Source organism: Scyliorhinus torazame, chromosome 9 (genome assembly GCF_047496885.1).
Source record: "Scyliorhinus torazame isolate Kashiwa2021f chromosome 9, sScyTor2.1, whole genome shotgun sequence".
NCBI classification, from domain to species: Eukaryota; Metazoa; Chordata; class Chondrichthyes; order Carcharhiniformes; family Scyliorhinidae; genus Scyliorhinus; species Scyliorhinus torazame.
The window spans coordinates 41,520,141-41,534,969 of NC_092715.1; the positions used below are offsets into that span (position 1 = coordinate 41,520,141).

General features: G+C 45.5%; 1 protein-coding gene across 1 annotated transcript; it reads right to left on the reverse strand.

Annotated features, from left to right (window-relative positions):
- Window positions 1–1,944: 1,944 nt before the first annotated feature.
- On the reverse strand, window positions 1,945–2,499 carry LOC140429962 (ribonuclease H-like). Its single transcript, XM_072517550.1, has one exon. The coding sequence runs from the start codon at window positions 2,497–2,499 to the stop codon at window positions 1,945–1,947; it is 555 nt and encodes a 184-aa protein (XP_072373651.1).
- Between the last annotated feature and the right edge of the window lie 12,330 nt (window positions 2,500–14,829).

The window sequence follows — 14,829 nt, forward strand, 5'->3', positions numbered from 1 at the left end:
GGACAATAGTCATTACATACTACGTATGGCGTGTTAACAACAGCAATATTATTTGTGATGTTCTATGCAGTTAAATCAAGAAAACACTAAACTACCACTATTCCCCCTCTATTAAAACCTTCACACGGTTTAGAAATGCTGATCAAGTTCTCGAACGGCACACATACCCCCATTATCATACATACATAACAGTGCCTACCAATTTACATGACATTTCTTCCTTAATAATGTTTACAGCTCATCACTGCAATATTGTTTGCTGCATTGGTAATACTTTTCCCACCGTGGCATCAAGCTACAAAAATTCTTAAACTATTGTCATTTATCATGTTGGGATTCCTCGTCAGTCGCTGATGTCTGCTGAGAGCCTTAATAACTCCACCACGTAGTACATACCCCGTGGAGACCGCAAATCATCCATCAGCTGATGTCCAATTAGCGATGTCTGACCGGAGGTTTCAATGCTCAGTAATAATTTGATGTATTTGATTTGTTTCTAATCCGTAAAGTTTTCCTCCGGGCTCTGCCATTTAATTCCCTCAAATATGTAGCCAATTGTATCATTAGTTTCCCCCCAATCCTGTCTAAAACATTCTTCTCTGAAGTGCAGTTCTCTTCCTTCTTGTGAACTGGTTTGTCTGTTATTCATTTTTTCCATTTGAAAAATCAAATGAACAGGTCAAGTGTGGAGAGGGCCCTATTCTTTAATTTGTACTTTCTATCTTCGTTTGAACACTCCAGACGTGCCCTCTCCAGGACTTCAGGATTTATTTTGCTACCATATCTTTCCTTTTTCTTTTTTGAACTGGTTTATTTTCCTTATCCTTTATGTCCTTCATGCAATTAAGGCCTGTTCAGCCTCCTCCTTCTGTCATTGCACCCCTGAGTGAGATTCAAAGAATCTCAAACTCCTCCTCTTTTGCTCACTCAGTGATCCAATCTGGTCGAAACACTACCCTGATACATTCCTGATATTGCTACTGCGTTTACTTTAATTACTTTATTTTGATTACAACCGGATTTTTATGAAGGTAAGTTCCAAACATGACATTTTAATTTATCATCTGTCCAATCAATGCTGCTCACGGGTTTTAATTCACTGTCTTCCCACCAATTGGGTCATGTGTTTTAATTGTGATACAATTTCTTTTGCTCCAGACACCATGCTTCTCTAAGTCTGAGTATGTTTACTCAGATTCTGAACAATCTTGTCTTTACATTTTACAGCTTCACTGATTATTTTTCCTGCAGTCCTAGTTGGTAGCTTCACCCACACTTCCTCTCCTACTTGATAATTTCCATATTCACTTGGGTCCCCTTGTCCCTGGGAGACAGGGGTTCCGAGATTGCTATTAAGATCAAACACTATTCGCTCAATGTCTTTATCCCAGCCTTTATTATTCTGATTCTTTATTATCCAATCCTTTACTTTTCTTAAAGACCTCTCAGCCATTCCATTACTCTCCGGTGCATATTTCACGGCCCAATTGATTGCTATTCTTCTGTCAGCACAAAAGTTAATAATGGTATTATTTCTAAAGTGCGACGCATTGTCCATCCGGATCGATTCTGGCCGACCTCTTGAGGTCATCATTTCTGCCAATATCTTTTTGGTAGTGGCTCCATTTGCTTTGCTGGTTGCTCTGAGGTCAATTTCTCCCGTGCAGCTATCAGTTTTGACTAAAAAGTACAAATTACCTTTGCTGCTTCTCGGAAAAAGCGGTCCTGCATAATCAAATGACCATTCTTGCATTGGTTTCTCAGTTTTTATGCTCCCGTATGTTTTATTCCCTTTCTGTCCTCCACAGGCCATACATTTTTCACATTTCCTCCTGACTGCAGTTAAGTGTTGTCTCCAATAGACTATTTTAATTCCTAACTTTTTCAACTCCCTTGCGACTACAACATGACCTCCATGCCCTGTGGCGTCATGTATTTGCTTAATTACCATTTGAAGGTCGGCCGCTGTGTTCCCAAGCTCCCCAAGATTATCATTCTAAGTCTGGCTAATTCATCCACTTCCTGATTCCCCTTACACAGCTCCCCAGTTCCTTTTGTGTGTGCTTTTTGATGAATTATCTGGATTTCCATATCTGCTAAAATTTTATCTATCTCTTCCCGCTGTTCTTTCTGTTCCAGTAGTTTATTTCTACCGTTCATCCAACCGTTTAGTTTCCAAAACTTCAATTCTTTCTCCAATCCTTGCTGCACAAAAAAGCTATCGGTGACAACGGTTACTTCCTGCAGCTTTCTCTGCTGACACTCCTTTAACCCTTGCAATACTCCCTCTACATCGGCTGTCTGAGCTGACCCAATGATTATTCCCTGTTTCTCCACTACTTTCTTTCCTGAATATTTTAAACCGAATGCCCATCTGGCTTGTTCTTCGTCCTCCTTGACTTTACTACCATCAGTATATAATACCCAAGCATTCACCAACTCCGTTTTATTAACTGGTTCATTGCGTTTCTGCCCCTTTTTAATGTTATGAATAAACATTAAGTCAGGGTTTAGAAGAATGGTTTCCCATCTTTCCCATCGAGCTGTATTTGCACCTTGCTGGCAAATCTGTCTCTTAGTTAGCTCTTTTAGTTCCAAAAACTCAGTTGTGACATCAATTTTCTTACCAACCAACAAGTTTTCTATCTCTGCTATTCTTTATATTATAGCAGCCAGACATTTCTCGACGTCTGAAAATGTTTGTTCAGGTCTCGACCAGTTACCTGTCAGATGTTTGATAGGTGTCTGATTGCCATGATTAGCCATATCCATTTTTATATATGTCTAATTTAATGCTTAAATCATCCTCTTCTTGCCTCCCAACTAATGGTCCCGATATTGCAACTGCTGTCTTTAACTGATCTAACCCCATCTGGGCCTCGCTGGTCCAAATAAAATCCCCTTTCAACGATATATAAATGGGTTTAGCATAAAGACTGAAGTCCTTCACTACTGGCCTTAAATATCCCAATATTCCCATTATTCTTTGAACCCCTTTACTTGAGACGGGCGCAGTAATTTCAGCTACCTTCTTCCTCATTTCAATACTGGCCTCCCTACCTTCCTTCGATACTGAATAACCTAAATAGTTGACTTCACTTCTCCCAATTTGACATTTCTTTAGTCCTATTTTAAAGCCTGCTTGACTAAGTGTCTTAATAATCCTGGCCACTCTTTCCACATGTTTGTCCTGATCGCCATCTCCAATTAATACATCATCGATATAAACTAAAGCCAAATCGTCTTTAATCAGTTCCCTGACTATTGCCTGAAAATGATTTGGAGAATTAACATAACCCTGGGCCAGTCTACAACATACGTAATACTTTGTGCCGAAGGTGAACACTGTTTACTCCCTGCTGTCTGGGTCTAATGGAACACTCCAGAATCCATTCGCCAGATCTGTACTAGATAAGTAAGTTTTTCCTGCGACTTGCTCTCAGGTAGTTTGTGGATTTATCAAATATCTCTTATTCTTTTTCGTGACTTTATTTAGAGCTTTGTAATTTGTTACCATCCTAAATGTACCATCTGGTTTACTTACTACTTGAATTGGACTATTTGTCGAGACATATGTGACCTCTTGAATAATCCCCTGCTGCTCTAATCCCTTGATTGTTATCTCCAGTTTGCTCTTAGCTCCTCGGGTCAAAGGATACGGCAGCACGGTAGCATAGTGGTTAGCACAATTGCTTCACAGCTCCAGGGTCCCAGGTTCGATTCCCCACTGGGTCACCGTCTGTGCGGAGCCTGCATGTTCTCCCCGTGTGTGCGTGGGTTTCCTCCGGGTGCTCCGGTTTCTTCCCACAGTCCAAAGATGTGCACGTTAGGTGGGTTGGCCATGATAAAATTGCCCTTAGTGTCCAAAATTGCCCTTAGTGTTGGGTGGGGTTACTAGGTTATGGGGATGGGGTGGGAGTGTGGGCTTGGGTGGGGTGCTTTTTCCAAGAGCCAGTGCGGACTTGATGGGCCGAATGGCCTCCTTCTGCACTGTAAATTCTATGATACTGTTTTTGTGATCTGTGTTGTCCTCTGTGTATTGTGTGTTGGAACCTCTTGCTAATTAAACCTGTGTCATTCTTTCCTGTCGCTAGGTTTGCTCCCATTAATACTTCTTCCATCTTCTTCCAAGCCTCGTCATTTAAAATACTTTTTTCTTTCTGTTTCCTTATTTCCTCCATGTTATCAATTGGTTTTAATATCCTTATTTTTTCTGTATCTAGTTTTATTAAATCTTTTCCTGCCATCAGAGTCTCATTTCCTGATATTGCAAATAATTTCCCTTATCTAATTTCTGGTCTAATATCCTTATTCCCTAATGCGCCTTCTACTATGTATTCTTTTCCTGTAAGATTTCCAGCTTCTTCCCTTATCATTGATACCTCAGCCCCTGTGTCCACAATAAATCTCTTTCCCCTGTATTCTACTACTAATTCCCCTTTTTCTGTTTCTATTGTTTGATTTTGGATAGCCTGTTTAAGGGGAGAAGCCAAATCTATTCAATTTATACCGGGGCCTCCTCTGCCTCTTCCTCGGAATCCCCCTCGCGAGGGTCCCGAGTACCACTCTGGTGGTTGATACCTATCTTGCTCAATCCTCCCCTGACCAGCTGCTCTTCTTCTCCTACCCTCAATGAATCTGCCTCTTTCCTCCCGACTGAGGGCTAGGAATTGTTCCCTTGGTAAGTAATTTAGATTTTGTGGCGGGGGTGGTCCTTGTGACCGCAGATTATACCCGTGTTGTGGCATTGCTGGTTGGGCTAGATTTTGTCCCGTTTTGTCGGGAACTGTCGATTCGGTGGTCTGGTCTGAGCATTTTGTGTTGAAACATTATTTTGGGCAGCTGCTGCTCTTTTTTGTTCCCCTTTTGTTTGTTTATCCTTAATTACTTTGCCTGCCAAATCAAATTTGACGAGTTCTCTTCCTATTTCTTTTCTGGGGGTTGTTAGCAGTCTTGTTGAGAAGCTATTCCCTCCTGGAATCTTGGGTCCTAATTCCCTCAGGAATTTGACTACATCGGCCCCCTCTTCCTTATTAACCTCATATATTCGGTCGACATATGTTGTGAGGTGTTCCCCTGCATATGCTGCCTTTGTCATTTCTTTCATTAATTTAGCTCTCTCATTTCCCAAATCTAACTCATTTATTAAATCTGAGACTTCGCCTGTAACTATTTCTCCCACTGTATGTAAATCAATCAATTTGGTGGATTCTCCTGATGCCTCCATTTTCTTTGCTAACTGTTTTACCCTCTGTGAATACTCAATTCTACTCTCCCCATATTTCATTGGGCCTGCTGTCTTCATTACTGTTGCTACTATTTTATACAATACCATACCTCCCTGTCTTTCCTCTGGACCTGGTGTAAATGACCGAACTACTGTCTCACTTCTGGGGCACGGAGTTCTTAAAGGGGCACTTCTATCTGGTTCCCTAAATTCTGAGAAATGTATTTGTCGTTGTACCAGTTCTTCTTCAAGATAGGGGTACCTTGTTGTACAAAATCTTCCACCGGTTCGACATATTCATCGAACATTGCAATTGGTAATTGGCTATCCCGTGGAGCAAAACTTACCCTATCTATGGGAGTAGGTGCAGTTATTCGGGGTCTTGGGAGATTCTGTATTCTTTCTTGTGGTCTTAATGCTGCTATTATCTGGCCTTGTGTTTCTGTGCTGTTCCTTACTCTTCTCATGGCTCTTCCAAAACTATCATACCCTTTGCTCATTTGCCAAATTTTAGCTTTGGGGGTAACATTTGGTAATCCCAGTAATTTTGTAGAATCAATTTGTTGAATTCCTCCTAATATTTCTCCAATTTTAAGTCCCCTAGATATAACCTCTCTTTCCCATCCTTCCTGATCTCTGTGGTGTACGATATTTGCCTTTGAATTATACATATAATATGGTAAATCCTTATTTATTGGTCGATAAGTGGAAGGTTGTTGTTGTTTCCAGTAATCGCTATAATCCCCTATTTCTAATGGTTTAGAATTTTTTCTATTCCCTTTTCTTCTCCTTGGTTTTAATATTTCCTCATTCTCTGATGAGGATGAGGATTCTTCCTGTCCCAGCGCAGGAGGCGCAATAATCCCAACTAGGCTTTGTTCCTCCTCACTTTCTTGTGTTTCAAAAAAATAATCTATGAAAGCTCCTTCTTTATGTGTAGCAGATTGCCTAGGCCAATTTTCTTCCCGAAACGGACTTAAATCTGGATATTGAGAATGGTATCCCTTTGGGAAATTTTCAAAGGGGTCCGAATTCCCTTGGTTATCTGGGGCACTGGGACGTATTTTTTCTGTCTCTGACAGGGATGCTGGCACTTGGTTGAATTGAAATTCAGATTGCTGTCTTGTTCCTGCTGTGTCTAAAAGGAATTGTGGCCATTGAAGGCGCAGGAATGTGGCGACGAGGGGCTTTTCACAGTAACTTCATTGAAGCCTACTTGTGACAATAAGTGATTTTCATTTTCATTTTCATTTCATTGCTCTCGCCAAATCCTTATTATCTGACCTGCCGTAGCTGGAGGGGTTAATGCACATGTCTTTATTATCGCTCTCAGAGATTCCCATGAGTATTTTCGAATATTCCATCTCCTAATAATGTCATATCAACATCTCTCCCTACACTATGTCTCAGGATTCCTTCCATGTTTGCTTGATTTACTTCTGTCTCATCCATCATACTATACTGCTGTCCGGAATTGTTTCGTGATACCACATGTATAATCTTTGTCCCATGGCTCAGGGTTGTGGCTCTAGCTATCCCTTCTTTAAATTCTCCTCTTAGAACTACCTCTTCATCCATTTTTAGCTGTAACTCCGGATTGTATCTATGAGCCAATACCCCTCAAATCCCTGCCCCTAATTTCCCCTTTCTATTTGAAGGATTAATTTGTACGTCCTTTTGGGCATTTGTAAAGTCTCCTCCCACTAAGTGGATCTGCTTTCCTCCGACGTACATTTTTTTTATAAGCCTTGTTTGCTCCCATTCATCTTCAATTTTACTTGCCGCATTTGTTTCAAAACCTACTGTTTTCACTGTGCTATCTGATTCTAGGACTGATTCCTCATCATTTTCCATTTCTAAAGCTTCATTTTCCATCAGCTGTTTAGTATATTTGTTTGCCACTTCAGACTTGCTTTTGTGTTCACCAGGGGCCTGTGTTATTTCTTTCATGTTTTCTTTGTCAATGATTTTAACCAGTTTAGAGCACTCTTTGCCCACTTGAGCAGCTGCATGCTTCTGTCTGTGTCCGAACAAAATGAGTGATTCAGCTTGCTTTTCAAATGCAAATTTCCAAAGTGCTTTAAGAATCCCGACTGGATCTCTATATTGCAGGTCTTTAGGCACTCTAACAAAGAAGGAGACATCTCCGTCTTGATACGTCTCTTTCTTCCATGATTTTTTTAGCTCTTTTAATTTCTTCCCTTCTTGTTTCATTGCTTCATCTCCCTTGACTGTATTCCAGGGCAAGAGAATTACCCTAATTGCCATTTTTCAGAATTCTAAGTTCTGTTCCTGGTTGTCCCTTTCAGGTGCACTCTGAAATTAAGGATAAGTACCCTTTCTGGGCCCTATCCAAGGCTAACTAAGGCACTATCTTCCTGTTTTAGTTAAGGGTCGGTTGGTTATTGGTCTCTAAAGGTTTCTAGGCGCGCCCTATTTCTCTAGGATTCCTCACAATCTGCCTCACTCTAAGGATGATTTATTTTTTGGCCTCCTTTTACCAGTAATGGATGCAAGATTTTTAGTGCTGTCACCAAGATGTCTTGCAGACATTTTCTCAGGGTCAGTATCTTCTAGTCTACTGAGTTTTACACCCAACCTGAGTTTTATGTCCCCTCGATCCACAGAATATCCTGACAAAAGTCAATCACACATGACTCTCCAAACTAAACTCGGCAGGTAAAGTTTGACTCACACATAGACTAGAAACTTCTAATATTATAGCCTTTGCGCCAGTTAGAAACTTCTAATATTCTAACCGTTGTTTGGGAACTAGAAACTTCTAATATTCTGGCCCCCAATCTGCTTAACTGGAAACTTCTAATATTATAGCCTCGCTTTACCTAGAAACTTCTAATATTCTAGGCCCCACGTTGGGCGCATGAAGTTAAAAACTCACCACTATTCTTAGAATTCCTCCATACCAAAAGAGGGTCGATATTCTAAATGGTGAACAGGAATTCTCACTCCCCGACTCCGATACAGTGATATCATTGGGTGCTATTCAGGTCAAACTATTTTCAAGTTATCCCCTGGTATAACCCATACCTTCACCGAAGAATTTTACCTCCTTACCCCTCAGTAGCATTGATATCCTGGGTCCTGCGTTGCTAAGTAAGTAAAGTAGGCTAATAACCACTGTTTCAGGTTAAAACTTTTCAGTTATTTTATTATTATATATTTTTTCTTTTTAAAAGATGCAATCACTGTCTTTACAGAAAAGTAAAATGATCTTGGGTGCGATTCTCTGCTCCCGCGACTAAGTGCCCACGCCGTCGTAAACGCCGTCGAGGTTCACGATGGTGCGAAACGGCCCCCATCTTGACCGATTCAGGGCGCGCAAATGGGCTAGGATCGGGGCCGCGTAAAACTCGGGGGCGTGTCGCGAAAGCAACATCGTCAACGGCATTGGCGCCGGGTAAAAGGCGTAACTGGCACCCACCCGCGCATGCGTGGTTGCCGTCCTCCCCGAGGCCGCCTTGCAAGAAGATGTCAGATTGTTCTTGCAGGGCGCGGAGGAAAGGAGGTCCTCCTTCAGAGAGGCTGGCCCGCCGATCAGTGGGCACTGATCGCGGGCCAGACCCCTTTTAAGTCCTACTCCGGTGAAAGAACCCCCCTCGCCCTCCCACAGGCCGCCCCCCCCCCCCCAGTGTTCCTGCGCTGTTCCCGCCGGCAGCGACCAGCAGGCCGCTTGGCCCATCCGGGCCGGAGAATAGCGGGTGTAGCGGAGAATCGGCATTTTGGGTGTCCCGGGCGATTCTCCGGCCTGCGCCGCGCTGAACTCGACAGGGCCGTTCTCGCCACTTGGGTGAATTGCGGGAGGGCGTCGGACTGGCGTCGCAAGGAAAAATGGCGTGCCAGGGGATTCTCCCAACCGTCGCGGGAGCGGAGAATCGCGCCCCTTGCTTCTGGATCCTTCTGGTTGGTTGAAGGGACATTCAGGCCCAACTTGACAATCAATCTTCTTTTTCAAATCTGGTCTTCTTTAGATATATTCGTTGATGAGCTCGGTTGTCGTGTCCTATCTTTCCCATGTACCGAGCTATGAGAGCTGGCTCTGCTGGCTGTCCCCTTTCTTCGGGTTTATATATTTTTCTAACATTTATCTATTTTTTATGACTTTATTGTAAAGTAACTCTTGATTTTCTTTGATTGTAAAAAGTATCTTTAATCTAAACAGTCTAGTCCAACTAAGTATTCATTTTGACATAACCTCATCTCATAGATCTGATTACATTGTGTCCTTTGTGATATTCAAAAATGCTTTGACTTCAAGAGGTGTTCCCTTTGGTTTGGTTCCTGGCATTTCTATAGTTTTATTTTCCCAATTGTGTCCTCGGCTCATAATTTTGACTTTGATTTTGGCTTTGAATTATGTTTCTCATTGAATGATAGTCTCCAGTTTTCTTTAATTTACCTGGTATTAGCAAAATTTCACACCTAGAACCTTATCCTTTCTTTTCCAGATGCTTACTAAGATAGTTCATAGATTATCATAGAATTTACAGTGCAGAAGGAGGCCATTCGGCCCATCGAGTCTGCACCAGCTCTTGGAAAGAGCACCCTACCCAAAGTCAACACCTCCACCCTATCCCCATAACCCAGTAACCCCACCCAACACTAAGGGCAATTTTGGACACTAAGGGCAATTTATCATGGCTAATCCACCTAACCTGCACATCTTTGGACTGTGGGAGGAAACCGGAGCACCCGGAGGAAACCCACGCACACACGGGGAGAACGTGCAGACTCCGCACAGACAGTGACCCAAGCCGGAATCGAACCTGGGACCCTGGAGCTGTGAAGCAATTGTGCTATCCACAAGGCTACTGTGCTGCCCCAATTCAGTTGCTTTCAATGAAGGTGTGAGCCATTGTATTTGGCTTCATTCAAAATCCTGTTTGTCTTGTTTGCTAAGCCTGCTTGACCAAGGATATCTGCATTTTACAATCCTGCTCTTTGCAGCTGCTGTTAACCCTTTGTGGGATCTTTCCCTACATTCTCTCATGTTTCTCTCAGACCAGATATTGCCAGACTTCCATGTTTCAAATGACACATCTTTCCATATTTTCAATAACAAGTGCCAGGAGACATTGCATTGGGGTGGTGTCAGAGTGCCGAGACAATGCCATAGGGCATTGCAAGGGGGCCAGGGATAGCAGTACTAAGGTGCCGGGGCAGTGCCAGTGATCAGGGCGTAACGCTAATAGGTAGTACCAGGTTAAAATATTGGGGTCGAGGTTCCTTTGCGATCTCCCTCTCTCCTCCCCAGAGGGCTCTCTCCCACACTACTCCCCAATAGCCGAGCAGCCAGTCTCTCTCTCTTTCCACCACTCTCCCCATCCCAGAAAACAGATCTTCCTCTCATTCTCTCCAGCAGACTTACCGCCACCACTGTTCAGGCCGCAGGTTGAATGAAACATGAGTGAGCCTCTCAGCAGCAATCACCTGTGATTGGAAGAGCCACATATTTTCCAAGCACAGGAAGCAAATGGGAATTGAACCTTACGAGCAATAATCAGTGAGAGCGGCCCCAGACCCAGAGGCTCATCCAGGTCCAACTTTGCTGCTGTCTCAAAATTGGAACTCACTGCATTAGCTCATCTTAATAATTTTGCTCAGGAACTAAGCACCTCACATCGTTGTTCCTGTGTGAAACATTAATTATAGTGGCACTCTCCTTTAGTGTGACTGTACAATTAGGATCATTTGAGCGCAGGTAATGATTTTGCTTCCTCATTATTTTGCTTTTATTTAGAACCAGTCAAGATAAAATGAGCTATTTAATACCTTTGAGCTGCCTTGATTTCATGCAATTACATTAAAAGCACTTGTTTTATCTCTGTAACGGAGATTGTGATTAAATGTAGCTGTTGGAAAATAGTTTTAAAAAAGATAAGTTGAAGGGCGTTCTTTTGATTAAAGACTCTCTTTATTTTGACCAGCTAATGAGTTAATATGTTCACCACCTGATTCTCAGCACGCAAATGTCACAATTTCTTTCTTGAAATGCTGCCATCCTTCCTTTCGCGATTTGAAAAGCAAATTATTGTTCTTTTTTTTATAAAATATGTTTATTCAGAATTTTTCAACAAGAAATTTCAACCATTCAAACCCCCCCCCCCCCCGTTACAAAAAAGAATAGAAAAGTCGCATAGCAAGACATAAGCATATCAATCCAACATAATACAGAACTTTTACATTGGGTTCCTTCCGCACATATTGACTTTCCCATATGTTTATGTTTTTCCTTTCTCAAGTGCCCCCAGGAAAAACCCCTTTCCCCTCCCACCCTTCTACCCCCCCCCCCGCCGAAATAAACGCGCCCCCCTCCCCTCCCACCCCCCCCCCCCCCCCCCCTGGGTTGCTGCTGCTGCTGACCGACCTCCATCTAATGCTCCGCGAGATAGTCTAGGAACGGTTGCCAGTGCCTGAAGAACCCCTGTGCAGACCCTCTCAAGGCAAACTTTATCCTCTCCAGTTTGATGAACCCTGCCATGTTCTTTATCCAGGCTTCCACACTGGGGGGGCTTCGCATCTTTCCACATTAGCAAGATCCCCCACCGGGCTACCAGGGACGCAAAGGCCAGGATACCGGCCTCTTTCGCCTCCTGCACTCCCGGCTCGTCCGCCACTCCAAATAGTGCTAGCCCCCAACTTGGCTTGACCTGGACTTTCACCACCTTAGACATAGCCCTCGCAACACCCCTCCAGAACCCATCCAGTGCCGGGCACGACCAGAACATATGGGCGTGATTAGCTGGGCTTCCTGAGCACCTCCCACATCTGTCTCTACTACGCTCCAGAAACCCCCTCCTTACCCTTGGGGTCTTGTTTGCCCACACAAAACCCATAATGCTCCTGCCTACCCTCTTAAAAAAGGCCTTGGTGACCATAATTGGAAGGCACTGGAACACAAAAAGAAACCTCGGGAGGACCATCATTTTAATCGACTGTACTCTGCCCACTAGCGCGTGTGGCAACATGGCCCATCGTTTGCAGTCCTCCTCCATCTGCTCCACCAGCCACGTCAAATTAAGTTAATGCAGGGCCCCCCAACTCCTAGCTAATTGGATCCCCAAGTACAGAAAGTTCCTTTCCGCCGTCCTCAACGGTAGGTCATCTATCCCTCTTCCCTGGTCCCCTGGATGCACCATGAAGAGCTCACTTTTCCCTACGTTGAGCTTATTGCCCGAGAAGTCCCCAAACTCCCTTAGGGTCTGCATGACCTCCACCATCCCCTCCACTGGATCCGCCACATACAGCAACAGGTCGTCTGCATGCAGCGACACTCGATGTTCCTCTCCCCCTCGGACCACCCCCCTCCATTGCCTGGACCCCCTTAATGCCATGGCCAAAGGTTCAATTGCTAATACAAACAACAGGGGGGACCCCGCCTCGTCCCTCTATACAGCCGAAAATACTCCGACCTCCGCCGATTCATAACCACACTCGCCACCGGGGCTCTATATAGGAGCTTAACCCAACTGATAAACCCCTCCCCAAACCCAAACCTCCGCAACACTTCCCAGAGATACTCACACTCTACTCGATCAAAGGCCTTCTCCGCGTCCATAGCTGCCACTATCTCCGCCTCTCCCTCCACCGATGGCATAATTATCACGTTTAGGAGCCTCCTCACATTGGTGTTTAGCTGCCTGCCTTTTACAAATCCCGTCTGGTCCTCGTGAATCATCCCCGGGACACAGTTCTCGATCCGCGTGGCCAGCACTTTTGCCAGCAACTTAGCATCTACGTTAAGGAGCGAAATCGGCCTATACGACCCACATTGCAGTGGGTCCTTATCCCGCTTCAGGATCAATGAGATCATCGCCTCAGACATTGTCGGGGGCAGGGTCCCCCCTCCCTTGCCTCATTGAAAGTCCTCACCAACAATGGGACTAACAGGTCTATGTACTTCCTGTAGAACTCAACCGGGAACCCATCTGGTCCCGGGGCCTTCCCCGCCTGCATGCTCCCCAGTCCTTTAATCAGCTCCTCCAACCCAAATGGCACCCCCAAACCAGCCACCTCCTGCTCCTCCACCCTCGGGAACCTCAGTTGGTCCAAAAATCGTCGCATCCCCTCTTCCCCCGCTGGGGGCTGGGATCTGTACAGCTCCTCATAGAAGGCCTTAAATGCCTCATTTACTTTCACCGCACTCCGCACCGTAGTTCCCCTTCCATCCTTGACTCCACCTATCTCCCTCGCTGCCATCCTCTTACGGAGCTGATGTGCCAGCATCCGGCTCACCTTCTCCCCATACTCATACGTCGCCCCCTGTGCTTTCCTCCACTGTGCCTCTGCCTTCCCCGTGGTCAACAGGTCGAACTCCGTCTGGTGACTTCGCCTCTCCCTAAGTAGTCCCTCTTCAGGGGCCGCTGCATATCTCCTGTCCACCCTTAAAATCTCCCCCACTAACCTCTCCCTTTCCCTGCCCTCCCTCTTCTCCCTGTTAGCCCGGATGGAGATTAACTCTCCCCTGACCACCGCCTTCAGCGCCTCCCATACTACTCCCACCTGCACCTCCCCGTTGTCGTTGTCCTCCAAATACCTTTCAATGCACCCCCGGACCCTCCCGCACACCTCCTCATCTGCCAGTAATCCCACAATCAAACGCCACAACGGGCGTTGGTCCCTCTCTTCTCCCAACTCCAGTTCCACCCAGTGCGGGGCGTGGTCTGAGATGGCTATGGCTGAATACTCCCTTCCCTCCACTTTCGGGATCAGCGCCCTGCTCAGAACAAAAAAATCTATCCGGGAGTAGGCTTTGTGTACGTGGGAGAAAAAAGAAAATTCTCTGGCCAGAGGCCTGGCAAATCTCCACGGATCCACTCTCCCCATCTGGTCCATAAACCCCCTAAGCACCTTGGCTGCAGCCGGCCTCTTTCCGGTCCTAGATCTGGGACGATCTAATGCTGGGTCCAACACCGTGTTAAAATCCCCCCCCCATTATCAAGCTTCCTACCTCCAGGTCCGGAATGCTCCCCAACATACGCTTCATAAATCCGGCATCGTCCCAGTTCGGGGCGTATACATTTACCAATACCACCCACGTCCCCTGCAACCTACCGCTCACCATCACGTATCGACCTCCATTGTCCACTACTATGTTCTTGGCCTCAAACGTCACCTGCTTCCCCACCAGTATTGCCACCCCTCTATTCTTCGCATCCAGCCCCGAATGGAATACCTGTCCTACCCATCCCTTTCTTAACCTGACCTGGTCTGCCACCTTCAAATGTGTCTCCTGAAGCATGACCACATCTGCCTTCAGTCCCTGAAAGTGCGCGAACACTCGGGCCCTCTTAACCGGCTCATTCAGGCCCCTCACATTCCACGTTTCAGCCGGATTGGGGGGGCTCCCCCCCCCCCCACCCCTGCCGACTAGCCATCTCCTGTTTTAGGCCAGTCCTGTGCCCGCGCCTCCCGCACCCTCCAGTCCCCCAGACGGGGAACCCCCGCCCCGACCACCTCTTCCGTTTTCAGTTCCCCCTCGGCCAATGCAGCAGCAACCCTATTTCCCCCCCCTCTCACCCCCTCCCCCCCCCTCCCCCTTCCCCCGCTAGATCCAAATCTAGCTCCTTTGCTCGCCCCATAAC